The sequence below is a fragment of the Coffea arabica genome, chromosome 1c (assembly GCF_036785885.1).
Source record: "Coffea arabica cultivar ET-39 chromosome 1c, Coffea Arabica ET-39 HiFi, whole genome shotgun sequence".
NCBI classification, from domain to species: Eukaryota; Viridiplantae; Streptophyta; class Magnoliopsida; order Gentianales; family Rubiaceae; genus Coffea; species Coffea arabica.
In genome coordinates, this window is record NC_092310.1 from 5,462,912 (window position 1) to 5,489,177 (window position 26,266).

Genomic DNA, 26,266 nt, shown 5'->3' on the forward strand with positions numbered 1-26,266 from the left:
AATTTTTATAATGGAATATATGTAGAATTAAAAAAATAGTTAAAAATAATAAAAATTTAAAAAAATCTATTCATGATACAATTACTTCTATTTTGTAAATAATACCATATCCAAACAAAATTTTATCTGCACTAAAAATTATCAGCTTTCAGCAAAGTCAAATAATATTCGAACTGGATTCGTTGTTCGACCCACAAAAAAATTTTTTTGAAACTGCACTCTCATTAATCTTTTTTTCCGAGTGAGGTTCTTTTTTGGCTATTGGTAGGAACCGTTAACCCAAATGCCAACAAAGAAAGTTTCCGTGCGCTGTAGCATGCAAACGTGTAAATGGCTTACAAATTAGACTATGACAGAACACACAAGTATACGTACGAGGAGGTATCTGTTATCTTAGTTCACACAGAGAGTCTATCCATGTTAGCAAATTCAGGGCAGATATTGCTTTAACTAAAGCCTGTTATATCACATAGTGCCAAAGAAAGTCATGTTCAAAAACTCACAGAAACAATGGCCTTTCTCTGTGCGTTATTTGGTCCAGAGGATACAAGAGAAAGCAAAGCAACTTCCATTCAATTCAATTTCCTTAAAACACACAGGTAAAGGCAAACAGGAGTTTCTTATGGTCATTTCAGATTCTATGAAAAAAGATTATAGGTATTCACATCAAGATCTCATGGTTCTGTGTATGCAAGCAAGGAGAGAGAACATCAATCAAATCAAAGAGCCAACCTCAACTTGAATTAAGACCAAATGCAACTGATCTTTCATTAACATGGTATGTGGAATTCTGTTTACCTTAGCTCATCTACAGGTATTGTAAGAAAAGTATTTGGAACTGTACCAACTAAGATTCTCTAGTTATCGACAAAGTTTCAAAATGAAGCTACATTCAGTCATCTTCACTCATTGCACGAGGAAACAGCAAAAAGAGGTAGATACACAGCATTCAACAAGAGACGTGATTAGAACCATAACTGATCACTTGCAGGCTTGAGTCAGACATATTTGTTGCCCATGGACAAGGGCCATCCAAATCCCCCGGTAAATTGTAGGCATAAGAGGGCCACCTGACATCCATGCCGCACTGTTTTGAAACACCCATGTTGATCATTTTTTGGGTTCTATCAAGAACTACAAGGCTTGAAAAAGTGGAAAAACTGTTTCCTACGAATACATCAGACCTTGAACAAACTTCATAGTCTATAGCTGATTTAAATAGGTATGGGTGCTTCTGGTAAATTTCAAGAACACCCAGCTTCTTCTTCTCAAAAGGAAGCAAACCTTCTTTCCAACCATCCAAGATAGAGTTACCTTCAAGAAGACTATCAGCAACTGCAAGGTAAACAACTGTTGGATGATTTAGGCCTTTGATGTTTCCCACCCTCTCAATGATCTGCTCTTTACTACTACAAATTTCACTTATATTAAACCGCTGCTCTAACTTCTTGCAGTGGATCATCCAGTCCTTTTCAATTCTCAAGTGAACAGCAACATATGGCACATATTGCAACAATCGGCTTTCTGACTCTAAACCATTTTGGGGCTGCTCAGATTTGTGTCTTGCTTGCCGTCCTATTTCCCTAATCTTGGAAACAACTTTATCTGCTTCTTTAAGTAGTTCATCAACTAATGCTAAGCATTCAAAGATCTTGGCATAGTCTTTGACTGGCCAGTGATCATGCCACAGGAATGGATTTTTTCCAACTATCCGAATTGTCTCATACTCATCATATGGGGGCTTACTATGCTGTGTTAACTGATCCAAGTCTTTCTCAACCGTCCACTTCCTACCACTTCCCTTCTGGAGTTCAAGAACATCACTTCTATTTGAAACATTAGTGAAGTGACTCAATTGGACAAATCCTTTACAGAGACAGTTAAACCTTTCAAATTGAAAGACCTTATCAAAAGAAATAGGTTGCAAAAGATCAATTTCTTTATAGAAGAGTGAAGCACTCAAGCTAGGCATTAAAAGCGTACGATTCAGAAATCTAGCAGTCAAACAAGCTCTAGCAAAAGCAATTTTCTGATTGTTTAAACCCCATATAATTTGAGGAACCTCCAAAAACTTTTGCTTTCCAATATGTAATTGCAGATTTTGTGGCAAAGAATTGTTACGGAAAAATATCAGCTTGCTCTGTTCTATCCCTCCAAAACCAGCGAATGGTGAGATTAGGACAGCTCTAAGAACCAAAACAATGACAACCAAAGCCACACATTTGCATCCCAGAGAATTCAAATGCAGTCCAAAAAATCTCAAACGCTTACAATGCCATAAGTCCATTTGAGATTCAATCTTTAATCCCGACTATCACGTCATCGGAATCAATACAGAAAGCTAACCGATCAGAACTGATCCCTTTTCACTCCAACGCTAGGAATTCATCCATAATTCCAGAGCCACGACAGTTCAAATCAACACATCACCAATGCTGAGATTGGATAAAGAATAACAAAAAACTCACAAAAACATCAAAATGAATCCAACCCAAGTATTTTCGGCATGAAATTCAGTCGAAAATGGATCCAGAACAGGAAAACTACCAATACACTAGAAGCAGGATAAGAATATTAAAAATAAGTTCTTTACCTCTTGTTCTACTGATATTGCTGTGATTCACTAGCAATCCCCAATCCAAAGATCCAATTTTCAATCTTCTAATCCAAAAAAAATCCTTCCTTTAGTCAAACATCACAACCCCAATAAGCAAACTCAAACATCAATATCTTTATCCCTCAAAAACATTTTCCCAAAAGAAAAAAGGAAAGAGAAAGATCTCCAGAAGTTCATGCAAGCAATTCCAATAGAGAATAGAGACGGAAAGAGGAGAAGGGTTATTGGATTTTAATCATCAGAGGGTTAAAGTGAAAAGGGGTGAAAGTTTTTGATCTGGGATTTTAAAATACTGAAAGTTTATCAGAAGGAAGGAAGATTCCCACGACAATTAGAATGAATCCACAACTGCTTTGGCTGATAAAAAGAGTGAAGGAAGTAATCTATCTGAATCTTGGAAATATTGTCAGATTTCTGCGCAGGGGAAAGAATCCAGAAACAGAGAAAGTGAAGCTTTACATCATCGATCCATGACAATCACAGGGGCCATTTGGTCATGACAGCTAAGAAAACAAGAAAGTCGTGGAATTAGCAGATTCCATTCTGGTATTAGTAATTTTGATAAGCTAAAGTAGAAAGAGAGAAATACCGGATGCAAATTTTCCCTTTCTTAGTTTTAAAAATAAGAATGACATTTTCCACTTTTCATTTAAAAAAAGAACTTTCATAAAATTTTTAATTTTTTCCCTAAAGAAAATCTTTTATCTTGATAAGTATGTTTAAAAGAGAAGAAAAGTATTATTAGAAAGGAGATTATTTGAATAATATTTTGAAATAAATACTGTGTCACTTTTTTTTTTGTAATGTGATGTATGTAATAAAAAATAATTATAAAGATAAAAAATTAATTAAAAAAGTATTATGATTCAATTAATATTTTTTTTCAAATAAAAACCTATCCAAACAAACTTGAAATTAAAAGTATTTCTTGAAAGTACAAAATATCTTAAAAATATTCTGTAAAAGATGCTTAATATAGTAGTAATTTCTTAAATATAAAAGGTGAGCACATTTACCTCTTATTCTAGGCACCATACTACTTTTAAGAACCTATGTAGTAAATTATGAGTTTTCAAAGTTCAAACTCTGTACCATGAATCCATGTTTTATTTTTTCTTTTTTTTTTCCCATGATGTAATCATATCTTGTAAACTCTTTTTTTAATAAAAAAATTTAGATAGGGATAGTTATTGACTAAAAGAAACTTCCAATTTAAAATATATAAAATTCGATAGGATAGTTATTAACTAAAAGAAAACTTTAATTTAAAAAATATATATTTGGGGTTGTATGAGATGGTTATTTTTTTCTTAAAGTATCATTTTGTAATAATTATAAGATAAGTGGAATTACAAACAGTGATAAAAATGTTTTATGCTAACAAAATTCTTTGGCTAAGAGCGTTCTTGCAAAATCAATCCAAAATCAAGATAGAGGAAAAAAGAAAGAAAAAAAGGCTATTGAAAAAGTAGTGCTTTATTGAAACAAGTAAAAATCAGAGTGTAAAGAGCAAATTTAATAAGACAAGTCAAAGACTGGATAATTACAAAGAAGGGTAGAGACTGTTAAGAAGTGGGCCCTTAAAGTTGCAAACAGGAAAACTCGTGGGCCTTTGAGAAAAGGAATTTGAATGATGAGGCTAAAACCCAAGTGCAAAAATTGTCAGAGTTTACAGAAGAGCAGAGTAGTACAGTGCAATCCTCGAAGCGCAGGAAAAAGGTACTCAGAAAGTGACAAAACCAAAAACTGTAAATCCGGTATTTCATCCATAAATGCGCCGATAAAATGGAGGATCAAAAAACAAGCAATGGATTGCATTTTCAGATCGAGCAAATTTACGATTAATAGGGGAATTGTAAGAATGAGGGGTACCCTGGGCCTAATGGGGCATACCTTGTCGGCTAATTGGGCATTCAGGACTTTCACTATTGCACGTGTGCCGAACTTTAAATTGCTCAGTAAACTAAAATTGAAAAACTAAAATTTAAAGTATGAATTCACTAAATTAAGGATTAATCTTTTTTGTACTGACAGTGTATACACTATCAACGTTGGATGAATGGCAATTATGCAAAATTTGAATTTGAAATTCAACTTTTATACATATGTCATGAATCTAACGATGATAGTGTATACACCGTCAGTGTAGGAAAGATTTACTCTTAAATTAATGAATTGTTAAATACTAAATTTGATATATATAAGTGTATATCACACCTTAAGTGATAAGTGAATAATTTATCACTTATTTTTTAAAATAAATTTTGCTTAGAAATTCAGTACTACCTAATTAATTTAGATATTTAATTTTTTATTATTAAATGCACTTAAATTCGATTTTTGATAAATGTAAGTACTAAGATAACAATGTGCAAAATAGAATAAATTTTATCCCACATAAAATTAAAATTGTGTTACACAATCAATTCTTACATATTCAATATCAAATTAAATCTATTTGACCCATTTATTGTATAATGCCATGGCTTGAAAAATACTTTTCTGCAAATTGGGTGGTTTGTTTTAGAAGAGAAGTGCAGTTTTTTCCCCCTTATTGTTTGGTCTGTTTGCGAACTTTTCCCTAATATTTCAACTAAACAAAAGGGATCTCTAAAGTTTTTTAATTTTAGGCAAATTCAGAATACCTTACAGAAAATCACAATGGATAATAGTCAAAACTCTAAATTGATGTTAGTCAAGAGTTTGACTTTGCATTTTCCGTCCCCTAAAGTATGGAGTTTCAAGCAATGTGGTCGTCTAGATTTCAAATAGTTATAGTTAAGGTTTCAAAATGAAATGAATTGTTAATTGAGTTAAATATATGACAAATGTGTTTCCAAATCTTTATAAAAATCTCGATTGCCACTGTCCATTAGTCTAAAGATCATCTTCTTGTTAAGTTAGTTACAATTGATGAATTTTATAACAATACACAGGTAATATATAAGATAAAAATTGAGTGGAAGAAGAGGGAAATTCTAAGCTTGATGTGTAACTTTACTTTAACTTCTATTAGATGAATTCTTCAATAACTTATAGAGCTAGGTAGGATTCAAATGGTTATAGTAAAAAATTATGATTACAATTATTAGTAAAGGAAAGCGAGAAAATGATAAACTCATTATCGATTAATTATTTATATATATATATATATATATGTAATTATGAAGCTATATTTATATAAGTTATATTGATCGAAGCAATTTGATTTTGACTATAAGCCATTATTGAATATCTATAAATTGTTCTAAATTTGCCCTAAATTGAGAATTTAGATGATGAAATTCATATTAGTCAAAACATTAAGGACCATTTTGAACATAAGCCAAATATTGTGAATCAAAACTGCATTTCTTTCTCTTTTTTCTTGTTTTAATTTTAAGAGAGTTGTTTAGTTGGAGAATTAGAGGCTGTCTTTTATTTTTGATAAAATTGTGTAGCAACAGAAGAAACATGCAAGTGAAGTGACTCGTTGTGACTTGTGAGGAGTGTTATTGCAGATGCGTTGCGCAAGGATCAGTCTAATCTCCAGTAACATGAATGAAGTGTTTTCTATCAAAAAAAAAAAAAAAGTGCAAAAGAGAACATAAAACATTAGGCATGGAAGAATTAACTGAAACTTTGATATGCATGTTAATAAATTTTGACGAAAAATTAAGTGAGGTCTGGATCAATTAGGCATTTTTCTTGATTGAAAAAGGCTTTAATCACCCACTCAATATACAATAATGTCCACTGAATGTGGTTCCAAAAAGTTTGAAGAAGAACTTACCTTTTGAATTTAATGGAGTTGGAATTTTGGTCTATGAAATGTATTTAATTACCCAATTAGTCTGTGAGAGTAAAGAAAAAGAATAAAAAAGGTAAAATTAAATAAAAAATAACTAACTGGCATTTTGCCCCTTCTTGTACTGTGCCCGCTTACAAGGTTGGCTTTTTTTTTTTTTTGGGAAACTATTTAGAAATTAGAATAGACAACAAAGAGTCTGTATATTTTTACTTTTCTATAGGGTTATTACCACTTTATCCCCTTCAACTATATCACTACTATCAATTTACCCTCTAACGTTATTTTTTAGTTACTTCACCCTCATAAGTAATTTAACTCAATATGTTAAGAAATTTTGGATAAAAATACCCTTTTATTCTGTAGTATTACTATATTGTTATTATTACTTTATTCTTTTAAATTATAGTGATATAATCACTTTAATTCATAACATTATTTTCTAGACATTTTACTTCATTGTTAATCTAATTAGTATAGTAAAAATTTTTTAAATATATTGACCCTTTTATACATATAATTAAAAATAAAAAAGCTGGAATGATTATGATAGGGTACATTTAGTTGGTATATTTTCCCTTTTATTTATACCAAATATCGCCTTACTTGATTGATTCTACTCACAATTGGTATTTTGTATTAATTTCAGGAATTGGAATGGAAAGTGCTTAAATTAAGAGTTCCTAGTGATTTGCACGTGGGCCAGAAAATCGGGAAAGAGTTTAGACAGTTTCCTACTCCAAGTCAAATACCAAAACAATTGACTGCTGATGGAGGTTTTCTATCTTTTGAGCAGTCCACGTCAGTCTCAAGCAGTTTGGGAAATCTTGAAGAAATTGATTTGTAATAGGAAACCATCCATTCAATTAGTTAACTTATCCCTAGAAAATAGGGATTGGACAGAGAATTTTGGGGGACGGCTTTTTCGGGAAGACCATTTACACGAAACTTAGTCTTTTATTAGGAGATTATTCTTTTTTTTTTTTTCTCACTAGCTTTTCTTTGGACATTTGGGAGGACAACGGTTGTAAGCTTTGAAGGGATTCTTTTCGCATGGATTGTTCTCCATTAATTGAGAACTAATCTCATATTTCTAGTCAAGGGGACAACTGAAGATTTGGTTTTAATGATAACTGTAAGATCTAAATTATTTTAATTTCTTCCTTCATTCATTGGTATTTGTATGTTTTTTGCTTTTATAGGCTATGATTATTATGTGTGATTAAATAGGTGCGCAATATTTAATTATTCACGTAATCTATTTGCTAATTAGATTAGTTGAATTCGTAATTGTTTGATTATTCTAATCCCAGTAGCAACTGATATAATTGGGTTTGTGTCAGGGGAACATACAATCTAATTTAAATAAACCTTCGTAGCGTGTTTATTAATTAGAACAGGATTTCTCTAATTTCTAATGCAATTGGGGAATTAAATCCTATAGTCGTACCTAGGATTATTCCTAAATTAGGGAAGTAGTCAATGGTCGTATCTTACCTATCGAAATAGCAAGGAGGAACTAATTGTCAGATCGTATCGGCAGTTAAAAACCTGTTTATTAATGAATGTTGGAATTATATTTGAGTCAATGATCAGTTACATGAACCATCTCTGAAATGTAACCTTGGCTAGAGTTCTCCCCATTATTTCTCTCTTAATTATTTTTAGCAGTTGATTAATTTGGTTAATAATTCATTAGCGTTTAATTCTCAAAACCCCAGTTTCTCCTTGACTTGAAAAAGAACGAACTTTCCCCAATCCCTGAGGATACGACCCTCCTTGCCCTATATACAAATTAACAAGTTCTCGTGAATAAATTCTGGTATATTGAATTTATCAAACTCTTCGGAGTCAGGATGAATTTAGTAACCCATTATGCATCCAGAATTCCTGCTCCAGTACTAGAATTGACACGAAACTACTTTAGTTGGCAACTAGGATTATTATTATTATTATTGCACATGCATTGACACCTGTTAGATTATTCTTCTTTTTTTCACTTTAAGAGATCTAAAAATATAAAAATAAAAGAATTTTTTCAAATTTCTTTTTTCACGCTTATTAATACTAGGAAAAGAAAAAGAGATAGGAAAGAAGGAGACAGAAAATTAGATTTTGTAAAGAAAATAATAAAGAAAAATCTAACATTATCGTATTAATTTAATATTGTTGGGATTAGAATTGAAATCTGGTGGTAAACAGTAAAGTAAAATAATTTTAAAATAATAAAAGTATTTAATTCTTTCTTATTTGTATTTTTAAAAAAAGAATTAAACTCTCTTTCTCTCTCTATCTCTCTCTCCCCCTCCCAATCTTTCTATTTGTTTTAATATTAATAAAATTGCCAAGAAGAAAGAGATTAATATTTTGACTTTTTTTCTTGATACTAAATATGAAAAGAGCCACTTTAAATTTTTTATTATTTTTATTATATAAAGAGGAGGGTACTTTCTCTAAAATCTTTTAACTTGCTAAGTTGGTTTAATGGTGGGATAAATTGTCTAAAAAATAACTCTATAAGGTAAATTGATAATGAAGCTATGGTTTATGGGAGTAAAGTGATAATAACTTTTAGGGCTAAACTTGGCTTTTTATTTTAATTAACAAATTTCGTTAAATTTGACCGTTAGTCTTGGGGGTAAAGTGACTAAAAAATAACGTTAACGGGGAAATTGATAGTGGCACCAAACATTAAGGGGACAAAGTGATAATAACCCTTTTCTATATTGGATACTCGTTCACAAGTCAAAGGCAAGCTGTTTAGGAGGGTGAATGATGTTACAATTATCCAAAATATCGTTTTCAATTTATTCCATATATGAGATGTTAGGGCAGAATCAATCATCGTTACTCACTTAGATATTATAAGATACTATTCTGATACCACAGAAAAATTAACCCATTGAAAAAGCAAATAAGAAAGCAGTATCAATGTAGGTGTTGAAAATTTGGAGAGAAATAAGTATTAGATGGTAACACTCTAAAAAATTATCTCATGTTTGATTTGTGACAATGTTAGAAAGAGTTGAGGTACATGGTTGTGAATTGGCCAGTCACAATCAAGTTAACGCCATATACAATAAAGGTCATCACTAATGCATAACAACCTTTGAAATCAATTTTCTTGGATTATTTAGGAAAAATTTGGTGACGATATCTTTAAATTGTTTTGCTCCATAACGATTAAGTAGAATTGCAGAAGCAAATAAAATATGTCTTATTTACTCTTTCTTGACCGTAGTGGAGTAGTAATACATATATAATATGATAGATAAATGCAACGCACAATTTGTTTGTCAATTTTTTGAGTAATTAATGATACAATTTCATTAATATAAATGGTGTAGACCAAACACTGGATAATTGTTCTCAACTTATATCTAATAAATTTTTTTTTTTATACTCTATTTAGAGTTACAATAGTGTCTAGGTGATAGAAGATATCTTTCAAGCTATCTGACAACCATCATAGGTAAATTTGGCTTTTAAAGTATATTCATCATAACCTCAAAATTGATGCTTTTAATATGACTTTCATATTTTCAAAAAATTAAATTTGAAATTTGAACATTTTATCATAAATTGTGAATTGAACAAAGAGATAAATACATTTTGAAAATTCAAAACAGATGCAAAAAGACTTATGCATGTGTGCATCCAAATAATATAAGTTAAGTACTTAATGAATACTTTCACTGGTAGCAATTTTAAGTGAGGTGCTTCATGATAAGCCACGACAATTCTGAATATAATATAACTATTTATCTACTCAACTATTTCGGAAGAAATTGTTTTCTACCATGAACCATAATTTTTAGTCCAAAATCCATAATCTAGAAGATTGCAGGCGTCCTATTTTGATAGTGTATATGCCCCAAACTCAATCAACTTCTAGGGTTAATATGCACTTGAGCTATTTATATTATAATAAATAGCAACTTATCATATTGATTGTTTATAATTATACAAGTATGATAAAACCCTTAGCGTAAATCTATTTGATGAAATCATAAGAGTTATGATGGTGAGATTCATTCGATTATATATAAGGTTTATTGTAAATATCTTTAGTCAAAATATTAACTAGAAAGGGTATTGTTAACAGGGTTAGGTTAACATATACTATACAGATTCAATTTGAGTAGTATATCTCATCTACTATGGTGTGTGAGACACTTCAACTAGTATGGATGCTTAATAGGATAATCAAGTTCATTAGATTGATTCGTATGGAGGGTGCAAAAGGATTAATCTCTAAGTAATATTTGTGTAAGTGATACTTAGATTTAAGGTTATCATGGTTTATTGAGTATGAACGGTTATATTTTGTTTGTTATATAATTACTCCTGTAACAAGGAATACTACTCACATCATTAGCAAATGGGTACACACTTGAAGTATGAAAAAGTAGTGAATAACTTAAAAAGATTTGCCATCTCGTATGGAAGAGGAGTTGTTTCATGTCCGGCCACTTGTAGAAGTATAATTCAGAATTCTTAGCGCTAAGTGGAAGATTCTTAGAAGGTATTTCTAAGTACTTCTTCAATGGAGTTATATTTTGGTACAAGAAATGAAAATTAATCACATAATAGAATGGGCATAACTTATTTCAAAATTAATATGAGATAAGTGTGATAAAAGGATATTAATTGCACAGTAAAAGAAGTCACCCACTTGACTTTTCTCATTACTTGAGTGGTCATGATACATTACTAGATACCAATCTTGATATATAAGAATGAATTGACTAATTAGTGGGATCAATGATAAATTAAAAGGAGTTTTAATTTATCTAATTCTTATTTATTAATAATTATAAGTCATACTTATTGTCAACGTATATGAGAATCTAATGGGTCACACACAATAAGAATTTCTTTAGTTGGATTAAATAAATTTCAAGTGGGTACTTGAAAGATAAGTTTTATAACTTATAGTCTAATTTGTGAGACAAATTAAACTTGAAGGACTTATAGTGTAAATAAATTTAAGCCTTCCAAATAAAAGTGTTGTATTAGAATAAGGAAGTTGAGTCCTTTTGTAACTTGATTTCAGGTTTCTATAAGGATATAGACAGTTTATTTGTCGATAAATATTCACTAAGCTTTTGCTAGTATGACTAATTGACTGTTACTTCGTAGGTATTTTTGTATTTACTCTCCTTGGAATGGTCTGTTATGAATTTGCCCATTACTTCGAAGGTATTTTTGTATTTAGTTTAGAGATTAAAGTTCTACAAGAGCAAATCACAAGTTTGACTATTACTTTGTGGGTATTTTTGTATTTACCCTCTAGCAATGGCCTATTGTGATTTTGCCCTCTATGGGCAGGCCCACTATAATTTTGCCGTGGATATTAATGATTTGGCACTTTTGATGCAGTGGTAATCTTTTGAATAAATTTCTATATACTAATATACACTTTCAAGGTTAGGAAAAAAAATAACTAATGTTATACACTTTCTATATGCTAATGTTATCGTTAGGAAAAAATATATATATATACACTTTCAAGGTTAGACAGATGATAATTAATTTAAATAAATTTAAATTTAAAATCTAATTTTTGTATATGTGTTATGTATCTAATTGTGATAGTATATGCAAGATTTACTCTAATATTTTAATTTCTTGACTAATATGTTTGCGCACAAAATAAACAAACGAAGTTTGGATTAAATATTTGCATTTATCTTGACTGTGAATGGCATTTTCACCCTCTCAATAGTCAATACTATTAATTTAATTTGTGTATAACGTCCATTTTAATGTAGTTGCAAAAATTTTCAAGAAAAATTACTTTTTAAATTTAAGAGAGCTGGAAGTTTGGTGTTCCATTAAATCTGAAGTATATTTAAACAAATATGAAAAGGAGTAAGATTGAGAAAATAATCATAAGATGACATTTTCACCTTTATTGTGCTTATAGGTTGGCTTGGTAAATTACGACCATATCAAATGGTATTGTGGTAGATAGTTGCCTTTTCTATTTGGTTCAATTGGAATATTTAAAAATAAGAAAAGAAAAATTATTCAAAATGTTCCTCACACAAGTTCACCATTCGATTTACACAAGTTCACCATTTTTCGAAAGTTTGACTGAAATAACATTATTTTCTACATTTGCAGGTAATCAGAGCGGAGTAGCTGCTAAAAGATGTTTACTCAATTCATAAGGATGAATCACTTTTTTTCTAAAAGATTTGATGTTTTAATTCCTTTGTTGATGTGATGGTTGTGTTGGTGAATAATTTAATATGTAGGTATCCTTGTAAACTACCTTTGATTTCAAAAGTATATCTTGATTTGTGGCGATGATCACAGTAGGAATAACCCAAATTTTTTCTTCCAAAAAGAAAGGTAGAGTAGCACAATGAATAAGGTCACACAAATAGGCTACACATAAAACATTTTATGGTGCAAAACATTCTAAATTGAGATTTAAGTGTAATGTGAGATTCAATATAAAGATTAAAAATGGAAACCAAATACCAAGGCAATACTTTTCATTGATTTTTTAAAATTATATTTGACATCATATAACATTCGGTGCTTAGAGGATCTTAAGGTGCAAATATCCCAAATTAATCAAGGTGCAACATGAAAATCATATACGATTTAAGGGTGCAAATAAAATTATCCTATGTTGGTTAGAAATTTGTTGGCTATGGGCTTGAATTTGAGGTTAGACAACATCAGTGGAACTAGAGCACATATGCTCCTCAATCATTATTGGTGATATCTGAAGTTTGAATCGACCTACGCATGACAATTAGAGTTTGATGAGGTATTTTTGTTTGAGGTAGTAAATTAAAGATAGTTGCAAGCAAATGTAGGTGGCAATAATTTCAGGCTAAAATCCCACTATCGTCAAAGATTTTTAGTTGAATATCGAAAATAGTGAAGGGATTTTGATGACTGTCAAACTACCAAAAATAAAATTTATAATGAGACCTACTCCCAAAACTGAATGAGTATAGTAGTGAGTAGGGTCGTTTTCTTAGAGAACTGGTAGATTTATTGTACACAGATAATTTGGGGGATTTTAGGAAGGAAAAAGAAATAAATTAAAGATACAGGGGTACTGAATTGCTAATTCGCAGAAGTGTAGTTGCTAACGAATGTAATAAACAATTAATTAACACAATCTAGTCAAGAAAATAATTTCAGCACCGGTTCACGCAATTGATCATAGATACCAAGAATAATTCACACACTCGCAAATAAATTGGTTTTAGCAATTTAGCAACCGCTAAACTACCAATCTCTCCTTAATTTTACGGTAGTGCAAAGGCGCTCTTAAACTACTCTCTTGTAAAATAGATAACTCCAGAAACGCTCGAAAGATTTAATCTATTCGCAGTTTTAGGAATTAGAGAGACCCCATTCTAATTAACAAAAACACATACGGGTTCATTTAAACTAGATTAACTATTCCTACGACCTAGATTAGACTGCTTGCGAGGCAATGAAATTGTGCCGTTTACCATTAATTTAAAACAATCAAGTGATACGCACCCTTGTCCTAATTGGCTATATACTATTCAGACAATTGAACAACTGACCATATTGATCCAATAAATCCAAACAATAATAGGCTATTAAAACAAAGAATAATTAAATACCCACGAACGCAGAATTTAAAATAGAGCAAAACAATTAAAACGATCTCACAATTGTCCGTGCATCGGGTCTTGATTATTTCTCAACTAGATAAAAGAATTTAGCCTGACTTTATGCCGTGGGCACGCCCTGAAGTGAATAGTCTTCTGGAAATTGGCCTCTTTTCACCACTTTCGACACCAATCGCTTGCAACTGACACAAATATCAATTATGAGCAGAAACCCATTATTTTGCATAATAAGTGGCCAAAGTTAAGACCAAATACCATCAAATAAAATGCACAATGATTTCACTATCAAATCCTCCCATACCAAGACAATGCTTGTTCTCAAGCATCTCAAAGCTCAGAGGTACAATTATAGTTACACACACGAAGCAATTCAATCACGTGAGTTCAAGTGTCCTATCCTCATAACAATGTCATCAAATTCAGAAATTTCAAGACTTGACCCCTCTTATAGAATGGTATATGATACTCATCACACCGTCATGAAACACAAAGGGTCACTATCACCACACAATAAAATGATGTTACCATATGCTTGCTAATATATCACATCGCCACCATTGAAACCAAATTTAATACAAAAATTAAAGGGTCTTGATGCGAGTTGTAATGGGGCTCAGGCATGGGATAGATCAAACGGGTAATTTAAACTCATTATGTCAAAGAAAACACCATTGATCCACTGCATGAATGCCAATTTTCTTCTTCATTCCAATGATCTTTCCAAAATGTACCTATAAATTTTTCAAAAATTAGCAAGTGCAAGTACAATCAAGGATTTCACCCAATTATCTCAACAGAACACACATTTCTTCTTCCTTTTGTTCTGTTTTGTTCTTTGTTTTTCTTTCTTTCTTGGAGTGCTTCTTTTCTTCTCTTTCTCCCCTTTTTTTCTCCTTTTTTTTTCTTTCCTTTTGTTTTGTTTCAAATACGCCCAACTACATGGGGATATAGACACACTTGCTAACTTCAATCATTCCCTCTCATCACAACTCGAAATCATCATGCAATGGAATCAATGCATTCCTTTGACATAGGTAAAAAGAAACAAAAAGGCTTCAAACACAATGAGTTTAAGGGGTGACAAAATGGGCTATTAAACAAAGAAAAGGTTTAGACTCAACCATGGTCAACTATTAGAGTCGATCTTTAGAGAGTAAAAAATGGTTAACCTAAGTGCCTTTATCAGTTTAATGCATCAAATTCAAGAATGCGGTCTTGACACGTATAACAAAGTAAGTTCTAGAACAATCAAATCATATGTGATATCACTCAATGAAAGAACATAGAGCAGTTATTAATGCAACGCTCATTGGCTCGACACCTCACAAAATGGATATTAATTGCCAAATCTTGCAAAATTCATCATTCAATTCCATTATCAAGAAGACAAGACATTTAACCCACATAATATCACTACTCATGCTTGTAGAGTAATTGCAATCATCATCATAGTATTAAGTTCTAGCAATTTCCAACTATAGCCAAACATTTTTTTCAGTGTTTTTTTTTTTCGTTGTATTTTCTCTATCAAATCTAAAGAGCTAGAACTACTCCCCCCCACATCAGAAACCTGCATTGTCCTTAATGAAGTAAAGAAAAATAGAAATAAAAAAGAAAGGGGTTGGAGCTTCCCTGAAGGCCGAAAGAATACGACGACAACACTATGGGGGAGGAGGATGAGGTGGCTGAAAGCCAATATGGGCAAAGAAGGTTGTCAGATTTTGCATTTAATAGAAGAATGGAGTTGCAAGGCTGTGAGACGGTCATCCAGATGATCAACTTGTTCACCCAACCCACGAAGGGCATCCGCCCAGGCGCGGAAATAAAAATCTCCAAGTACACAGGATGCAGAGGGGAGGGACGTCGAGGGAGTGTGGGGTAGCAATGGCGAGCAGCGACGGCCTGGGCGGTGGTGCTTGGTGGTGGCGGATGGCCGTGGGTTATGTCGCATCGTGCAGTAGTGGCGGCGGTCCATGGTTGAGAGGTGTTACCACACTTAAGAAGCTTAAGTTGGCTGCCTATTCTTTGTAACGGCACCCATGAAATTTTTTGTGAAGCGCGGGCACGCCTTGGAACCCATAGTTTTCTGTTCACCAGTTTGTTGACAGCTTTCTGGAGCAATCCTGCAAAGCGTGGGCACGCCTAGAAAGCCACAGTCTTCTGTCTAACACCAATAAAACACTGGGAATGAGACATAATAATAATAATAATAATAATAATAATAATAATAATAATAACAATAATAATAATAATAATAAAACATAGAATTAAAGAGAAAAATGAAAGATAATAATAACGAAGAGTTTAGTCCTTGGGTTGCCTCCCAAACAGCGTCTCTCTTTAACATTTTTGGCTAGACATTACCCTATTTATTCACGGAAGATAAAATCTTGTGGTTTGTTTCAATGCTTCATCCTCTGTATAGTACTGATAACCCTTATAAATAAAATAATCATTGAGCACACGAGATACGGTCTTTCATGAATTTGTAGATGGCACCAAACAAACAAGTAATGACCTTAATTCTTCACTCACTCCTCTATCACGAGCACTTACTGGTTCGAGATATTTTGCCATCGTGACTCTTAATTTATTCCTGTCATGAAACTGAAAATCTTCTGGTAAAATAAAGTCAATCTCACTAACAGGAATTAAAGAATAAGAGTCAGGAGAATATTGATTAAGGAATGGAGAAGATGTCATCGCATTTGGAGATTATCCACTAGATTCATTCACTTGAATAATTTGATATCGGGATTTCATTTTTTATACTTCAATTCCCTTTTCAACTGCATCTTTAGATTTTTCTTCTTGAGACTCTTGCAGTTTCATGTCATTTGTCAGGATAATTGTACTCTCATTTTCTTTAAAGTCGTTGATGGTCTGTGAGGGCAATTCTTCATAAATTGGAGAAATTAATTTACTCATTGTAGATGCCAATTCACGCCTTCCATCTTCCATCTCTTTAATCATCCTTTGTGTCTTTTGTTAAAATTGATATGTGTTAGTAGCTATTAATTCAACAATTTTTTCAAGAGACATACCTGACATGGATGATAGCTGTTGCTGCTGATATTGATGTTGAAAATCAATTGGCTTTGACGTATAATTAAAGTTGGAGTTGTCCCACCATCCTTGATCATATCCGTTTGAGTAAGAGTTATACCACATTTGATATTGAGGTGAAAAATCTCCAAAAGTGTCGATTGAAGCACTCAGGCCATCTTGAAATGTGGGGTATATGTCGGTTGAATGATCTGAGGCAAAATAACTTCCATAATTTGCAACAGCTAATTGATCATTAGAAAAAATATGAATCTCATAACCCCTTTTAGAAATAAAATTCAGTCCATCACCAAAATACGGAAGATTAGCAGCCATAAACTAGTTAAAAAAATAAGAGAAAAAATAGAAATAAAAATAAGATGAATTAAAAAAGAAACAAATTAATCAGGCACCAATTCCCCGACAACGGCGCCAAAATTTGATGGCTATCAAACTACAAAAAATAAAATTTATAATGAGACCTACTCCTAAAATTGAGTGAGTATAGTAGTGAGTAGGGTCATCTTTTCAGGGAATTGGTAGATTTATTGTACACAGATAATTTGGGAGATTTTAGGAAGGAAAAAGAAATAAATTAAATATGCAGGGGTACTGAATTGTAATTCGTAGAAGTGTACTTGCTAACGAATGTAATAAACAATTAATTAACACAACCTAATCAAGAAAATAATTTCAGCACCGGTTCACGCAATTGATCATAGATACCAAGAATAATTCACACGCTCGCAAATAAATTGGTTCTAGCAATTTAGCAACTACCAAACTACCAATCTCTCCTTAATTTTACGGTAGTCCAGAGACGCTCTTAAACTGCTCTCTTGTAAAATAGATAACTTCAGAGACGCTCGAAAGATTTAATCTATTCACAGATTTACGAATTAGAGAGACCCAATTCTAGTTAATAAACACACATATGGGTTCATTTAAACTAAATTAACTATTCCTACGACTCAGATTAGACTGCTTGTGAGGCAATAAAATTGTGCAGTTTGCCACTAATTTAAGACAATCAAGTGATACGCACCCTTGTTCTAATTGGCGGTATACTATTCAGACAATTGAACAACTGGTCATATTGATCCAATAAATCCAAACAATAATAGGTCGTTAAAACAAAGAATAATTAAATACCCACGAACGCGGAATTTAAAATAGAGCAAAATAATTAAAATGATCTCACAATTATCTGTGCACCGGGTCTTGATTATTCCTCAACTACATAAAGGAATTCAGCCTGACTTCATGTCGTTGACACAATTCAAAGCTTTAAGGGAATTTGGTTGATAACAAGAAAGTAGAGCGACTAATGCCTGACTCACGCTAAGAAGGAAAAGACAAAGATTAAAGATCCCGGATCCTAGTCTATTGCTGTCCTATTTAAAGTCTCGCTGTTGCCTGCCTTTTTGCTAACCAAGTTCTTGTTTATATAAGGAATCCCTTTCCTTATTTTTCTCCTTGCTTTGTTGCCAAAGGGTTCTCTGAAGATGTTTCCTAATCCCATGTAACTTCCAAATACATCTTCAAAGAATAGCAGCAAGCTCCCAGGGATAAGTCCCGCGGTCCGTTTTTTGGATGTCACCCTGTGATCTCTGGCGTGGGCACGCCCTGAAGTGAATAGTCTTATGAAAATTGGCCTCTTTTCTCCACTTTCGACACCAATCGCCTGCAACTGACACAAATATCAATTATGAGCAGAAACCCATTATTTTGCATAATAAGTGGCCAAAGTTAAGACCAAATACCATCAAATAAAATGCATAATTATCTCACTATCAGATTTTAATGTAAGAAAGTTCATGAAAAATGTATAGATCTTTAAAGGTTATAACAAACACAGAGTTTGGTGTTCTTCACGATTTACTGTTGAACTAGTTTTTGATCTAAGTCATTGAAAGAGGAATGGTAAGGAAGATCATTTTGCATTCATACATTCTAATGTAACACCTATAACATTGTTAAAGTGACTTATTGTAACTTGTATGTTAAGGTGACAGTTGTTGCTGTAGTTGTTTTTCATATGAATAAATAAAAAAGAAGGAGTTTGAAAAAAAAACCTATAACATTTTTAATTTAACAGTATTTTAAAACTTAGTAACTGTAACTTTTTTTATCACACCCTTATTTCCCTATTGTTGACTACAAAACTACACTTCTCGTCAACTTGACCTAATGGCTTTTAAAGGCATTTTAAGGCATGCACCCTAGTATGAGGGGCATGTGAAAAGACCCTGAGTTGCAAGGAGATGAAAAAGCATGGGGTGTGTATCGAGATTCGCCTTAAATGTTTTGGAACAATTTGTACTCCTTTACATATGATGGTTTTGACGGGGTGTTAATTGTCGGCTCTTTTATTATTAATTTTCGCCTTGTCCCTGCCTAATATTGGCTTAATTGTTAATATCTATTTATATTTGGTATCTGGATTTAATTTCAGGGAATGGAGTAGAAAATTACAAAAAGGAGGGATTTTCTGAAGCAAATTACTTCACACGTGGGAGTCTTCTGCAAAGCTCCATCAACGTGGGCCACAAGAGGGAAGAAACGGATTTCTGTTTGCTCTTGCTGATAAGGAGTGGCTGGTACAAGGAGTCCTACTATCAATAGGAAACAAGGAGGAATTTCAGCAGAGCTCCAATTCTTTGGCTCTTTGACTCCCAATTCAGCGGGGACCATAGGGATAGCATTAGTCATCTTTCTTTTGGCTTTAAAAAGGGACAATCGTGCAGAGGCTTGGGGGGCTTAGTCTCTTTTTTTTTTTTGGCAAAACCTCGTACACGGGGAGGGGATGCCAGCCCCTAAATATTATTGAAAACGACACTTAAACAAAGAGGGGAGACGCCTCCCCAATGTAAAGTCTAGGCATACATAACCTAACCCCCTTCGCTAATCCAACGAACCCCAGGCACACTCCGTGAGTCTAGTACAACCGAGGCCCGGACGATTGCCGGCAACTCCTGGAACTGGTCATATTCCGTGACACCTATTGCTCCCATATTCGCTAGCCTGTCTGTCGCCGAGTTGGCCTCACGGAACACATGCGCGATAGTGGCTGAAAAACCCTCTAGAAGTCTCCTAATTTTCCTCAAGCAATTACATAAAGGCCACTTAGCAAGTACCCCAGAGACAACCAACTGCACCAAGGCTTTAGAATCCACTTCTACCAACGAAGGACGAAGCCCCCGTTGTGAACACAACTGCAAACCAAACAGTAAAGCCAGACCTTCTGCCTCCAACACATTGTATTCCCCGAATTCCTTGTAAAAAGCAAAAATCATTTTTCCCTGATAATCCCGGACTAGCCCCCCACCCGTGGCCCTGCCATGCTTCACACTGGCGTCCGAGTTCAATTTAAGCAAACCAAAAGGCGGCTTTTCCCACATAATCGCCCGAGGGATCCTCCGCCGCGGCGGCGTGGTGACCAAACGAAGCAAGTCACAATCGACATCTCCGTTGAAGTGCGACCGACGAAACAAATTAGCCTTCCCAAGCCCCTCCAAGAAATGGTCTACCTCGCAGATGACCTTGTCACTCCCCCAACGGACGCCGCGGAAACGCTCCTGGTTCCTGGCAGACCAAAGAAACCAGCACACTACAACTGGCATAAACGTCCGAATATGGTCCTTCGAAGGAATTGCTGCCGTCCAATACCACGCTTTAAAAACTGATGCCATGCCCAAGCAATTGGATAATCGAAAACCAAAACGGGCAGACATCCTCCGCCACACCTCGGAGGCCACCGGGCCCTTAAAGAAGACATGCAAAAGGTCTTCCTCCTCCAGATAACAGCACCCACATCTAGAGGGACAAGACAAACCCCTCGACCGTAAAGTCACATCCAAAGGTAGGAAATTGCGCATCACTCTCCAAGCGAGAAACGACATTTTCATTGGCAACACCGAAGACCATAGCAGTGAGTCAACCAAGGAATACTGCCTCTTTTGTCGGAGCACCTCCCATGCCGACTTAACCGAGAAGCAACCCGTCGGAGAAGGTAGCCAAACCATCCTATCTTTCTGAGATACGTCGAATGGCGTGTCCTTGATAGCCTGGATGACAAAACTTGGGACCCATTGGGCAAGACGCAATTCATCCCAACCATCCAACGTAATAAATTCGGAGACAAGGAAGTGAGGATGATCAGGCCGAACCACCACACTCTCCACAGGCTCATGAAGGACCCAGCGATCTTTCCAAAAATCCACCAAACCATCCCCTAAACACCACCTAATGCTCAGCTCAACCATGGGACGTATCGCCTGAAGACGCCTCCAAATCGCCGAAGGTCGCACGGGTGCCGCGTCCGCTGGATGACAACCGTTGACGTATTTGGCGTGCATGAATTCTGCCCAAACAGAAGTTCCCAGCCTGAACCGCCACCACAATTTAGCGGAGAAAGCTCGCGCCATGTCCCTGAAAGAGCGGAATCCCAGGCCCCCTTCGTCAACAGGAAAGCACAAATTATCCCAGGAGGACCAATGAATGCGCCTCTCCCCGTTTTGGTCCCATAGAAAGGAATTACAAAGAACGCCCAGCCTAGTGAGCACAGCCTTGGGAGGATCCAACACCTGAAGTAAATACATGGGCAGCGAAGCAAGGACATGCCGTGCTAATACGAGCTTACCCCCAAAAGATAGCAATTTCGTGCTCCAATGTTCAAGACGACTCCTCATTTTGGAAACAATTCCATCAAACAAGATACCACAACGCCGGCCTTTATATATAGGAGCCCCCAAATAAGTGAAAGGAAATGTCTGCCTGTTGAAACCCAGACCCCTATGTACCAACTGTTCCTGGCCCGGAGAAGCCCATGACGGCAAGAAAAAAGAACTCTTGGTGACATTCACTCTCTGTCCTGATGCTTCTTGATAGTCCGAAAGAAAACCCTTGAGAGCAGACAAGCACTCCTCTGAACATCTTGTGAAAATGAGCATGTCATCGGCGAAGGCCAGGTAGGGGACTACTGTCCCTGCTGAAACAAACCGCCTGTGCGGCTGACTATCCAGGAGATGGTGCAGCCCACAGCCTAAAAACTCCGCAATTAACACAAAAAGGCTAGGAGAAACCGGGTCACCCTGCCTAACACCCCTCGTGGACTTAAAAAATCCAGAAGGCTCTCCATTCACCAAGACAGAAAACCAATTATTAGACACCAAGCGAAAAATAATGTCTACCACATGTTCAGCAAATCCAAACTTCCGAAGCATAAACAAAAGAAAAGGCCATTCGACCCTGTCATACGCCTTTTCCATATCCAATTTTAGCATAAGATTTGGGTGCCTCAACCGCCTATCCAGATCCACCACCAACTCCTGAGTAAGAAGAATGTTGTCCGTTATCCCCCGACCTGGCACAAACCCTGTCTGCCACGGGGATACTAATGTAGGGAGAACCGTAGCCAACCTATCCGAGACGAGCTTGGAAATAATTTTCGAGCAGACGTTGCAAAGACTTATTGGCCGGAAATCCTTCCATTGCCCAGCACCCGCCACCTTAGGCAATAAAATGATGGAAGTGCTAGTAAAGCACCTAGGCAGCCGCATACCTTGGAAAAAGGCCTGTACCGCCTCCAATAAATCAGATTTAATAATATCCCAGCACATCTGGTAAAAACCTGCCCCAAACCCATCCGGACCCGGAGCACTATCTGCATCCAATGCAAAGACCACCCCCTTCAATTCTTCCATTCCAGGCAAGGCACCTAACCTGTCATTATCTGCCGACGTTAATTGAGGGAGCGAAAACGGAAGTGCTGGAGGGAGAAATCCGTGTTGCTCAGATGCGAACAAGGAGGAGAAGAACCCCACGGCTGACCGCCTAATATCATGTATATCCTCCAGCCAGGCTCCAGATTGCTCTTTAATACGGGCCACAAAATTATAACTTCGGCGTTGGCGGCAACGAGAATGGAAGTATGCCGAATTAGCATCCCCAACCTGTAACCATTTGATGCCCGACTTTTGTCTCCAGTACTCACACTCCACTGCCAAGCTCCTTGCATAAGCCGCCTTTGCCTCCTCCAGTTCTGCTCTGGAAACTGAATCCCTCTCCTTGTCAAAATGTTCCTCCCTTTGTTTCATAACAGCCTCAGCCGCCTTCACTTTGTTAAAAACATTACCAAAGACCTGTACATTCCATGTTTGCAGACAGCCTTTTACCGATCGTGGGGGGCTTAGTCTCTAGAATAGTTTTAGTCTTTTCTTTCTTTTTCTTTGTTAGGCGCACGCCTACTGTTCGACAATATTCCCTAACGGAAAAAACATCTTTTATTTCTTGCTTCCTAGTGAAAAACTTGATGCCTTTGCAATCAATTGATTTGCGTAGAGATTTATTTATGCGGTGTGGCTAAGCCTCTCATCTAGTCGAAGGCCAACTTGAAGGCGCGGTTCTAATTATCTGTGAGATCGAATTAATTTTATTTATTTCTTTTATTCATTGGTATTTGTATGTTTCCTGATTTAAATGCATATGCTTGTTATGTTATTTGAATGTCAAGGGTCCGATATCCGAATTAACCTAATAATCTAATGCCAAATTAATTGATTGAATCTGTAATTGTTCAATTGATTAATACCAGTGGCGACTAGTGTGATTGGTTTCATGTTAGGGAAACGTATGATCTAATTTAAACAAATTCTCGTATCGTGTTTGTTGATTAGGGTTGGACTTTTTTAATTATTAATGCAATCGAGTAATTAAATCCTACGATCGTACTTAGGGTTATTTCTTGGTTAGAAAAATAGTTAACAGTCGTACCTTAACTATCGAGAAATTAAGGAAAGGCTGGTTGTTCATCGCGTGTATGACAACTATAACCAATCTAGTAACGAGTAATTGAATTATCTTTGCATCAATGAACAGTTGAATGGACCGTATCTGAAATGTTGCATTTTAAGTAGAGTCGTATTGGTTATTGATTAATTCTTATTTATTTCTATTAGTTGTTTCATTAGTTAGTTAATTAGTCATTTTATATTTTTCAAAAATCCCTCATGCACTGAATTCTAGAAGAAACGAATTATCCTTAGTCCCTGTGAATTCGACCCTGTTCATTGTTCTATACAAAATTTGTATTTTTCTTGAGTAGGTAATTATTATTGCACAGGTTCGACACCTGTCAATTTTGGCGCCGTTGTCGGGGATTGGTGCCTGATTAATTTGATTTTTTTTTTTGCGTTCATCTTGTTTTCATTTTTTATTTATTTTTCTCTTATTTTTTTTATAGCTTATAACTGCTAACATTTCGTATTTTGATGATAAACTGGACTTTATTCCTGAATGGAGTTATGAGACTCGTGTTTTTTCTAATGATCAATTAGTTGTTGTAAATTGTGGAACTTATTTTGCCTCAAGTTATTCAACCGACACATGCCCCACATTTCAAGATAACCTAAGTGCTCCAATTGATACTTTTGGAGATTTTTCATATCGATTTCAAACGTGGTATGACCCTTACTCAAACAGGTATGATCAAGGATGGTGAGATAATTTCAATTTTAATTATGCAACCGGACCAATGAATTTTCAACAACAAGAGTCTCAACAACCATCATCCGTGTCAAGTATGTCTTTTGAAGAAATGATTGAATTACTAGTTGCTAATACATATCGATTTCAACAGGAGACACAAGCGATGGCGGATCAAGTGTAACTATTGACATCCGGGATGGCGAATCAAGTGCATCTATTGACATCCAGGATAACGCAATTTGCTTCTCACATGAGTGAAAAATTGCCCTCATAAACCAACATCGACATTGAAGAAGATGAGAGTGTAATTATCCTGACAAGTGACATGGAGCTACAAGAGTCTCAAGAAAATGGATCTAAAGATGCAATTGAAAAGGAAGTTGAAGTGCAAGAAATGAGACCCCAACATCAACTTGTTCAAGTGAATGAATCAGTGAACAATCTCCAAATGCGGTGACATCTCCTCTATTTCTTAATCAATATTCTCCTGACTCTTATTCTTCAATTCTTGTTAATGAGATTGACTTTATTATATCAGAAAATTTTGAATTTCATGACAGGAATAAGTTAAGAGGGGTAATGGCAAAATATGTTGAACCTATAAATGCACTTGATGGAGGGGTGTGTGAAGAATCCAGATTATTGTTGATTGGTTTGGCGCCATCTATTAGTTCATGGAAGATTGTAACTCGTGTGCTCAAAAATTACTCTATTTATGAGGGCTATCAGGATTATATAGAGGATGAAGCATTGAAACGAGCCACAAAATTTTATCCTTCCTGAACAAACATGACAATGTCTAGCCAAAGAAGTTAAAGAAAGGCGCTTTTTGGGAGGCAACTCAAATATTGGTTTTATCGTTTTTCATTGTTCAATTCTTTCGTTTGTCGTTTTTCATTTGGGTGGTAATCGGTCTTAATATTTTCCTCCACTGTGGTCAGGACAGGAATTTTGGCGTGCCTACGCGGTGTCAGTGACTCCAAAGGTCAGTGGACGTTTACCAATGTTGGCGTGCCCGCGCCATGTTGGTCAAATCTCAACATCTCACGACATTGGCAGGAAATGCAATCTTGGCGTGCCCACGCCATGTTAGTGACTCCTGAGATCAGTGGACGTTTTATAATCTTGGCATGCCCACGCTGTGTTTGACGACCCAAAAACAAAAGAAATAATTTTTCATTTTCAAAAATAAAAATAAAAAAATTTAAAATAAAAGTAATTTCTGTTTTCATTTTCAGTTGTGGTGTTCAAAATTCAAATTTTCCAATGTGAATTCAATTCTTAAAAAAAAAATCCCAAAAAAAAACTTTTTCTTTCTTTTTCTTCTTTTTTTTTCTTTCTTTCTTTTTTTTCTTTCCTTTCCTTTTCTTCTTCTTTCCCGCCGGTCCCCCTGTTGTCCTCTTTTCCTTCTTTTCTTTCGTTCGTCCGCCGCCATCTCCCTCGCAGCCCCACTACACGCCGCCAGAAGCCACCGCAAATCTCTCCCTCTTCTTGCCGCCGCTAGCCTCGCTTTCCTCTCTCCGTCTCGATCTCCCTCCCCTCGCGTCCGTCCACCACCAAGCGCCGCATGTGAACTCAGCCCACGCAGATCATGTGCCGGCAGTTCCCCACGACCAGCTCCGCCATCACAAGTTCAGCTCTCCCTGCCGCCGTCCTCGCGCGCCTCTTCCTCTCTCGCCCCTTCACCAGTCGCAG

At 35.3% G+C, this 26,266-nt stretch overlaps 1 protein-coding gene across 1 annotated transcript; it reads right to left on the bottom strand.

Moving 5' to 3' along the window:
* Positions 1-743: 743 nt before the first annotated feature.
* LOC140008320 (O-fucosyltransferase 23-like) lies at positions 744-3,170 on the bottom strand. Its single transcript, XM_072052271.1, has one exon. It carries the CDS (start codon positions 2,285-2,287, stop codon positions 950-952), a length of 1,338 nt encoding a protein of 445 aa, XP_071908372.1. The 5' UTR covers positions 2,288-3,170; the 3' UTR covers positions 744-949.
* Between the last annotated feature and the right edge of the window lie 23,096 nt (positions 3,171-26,266).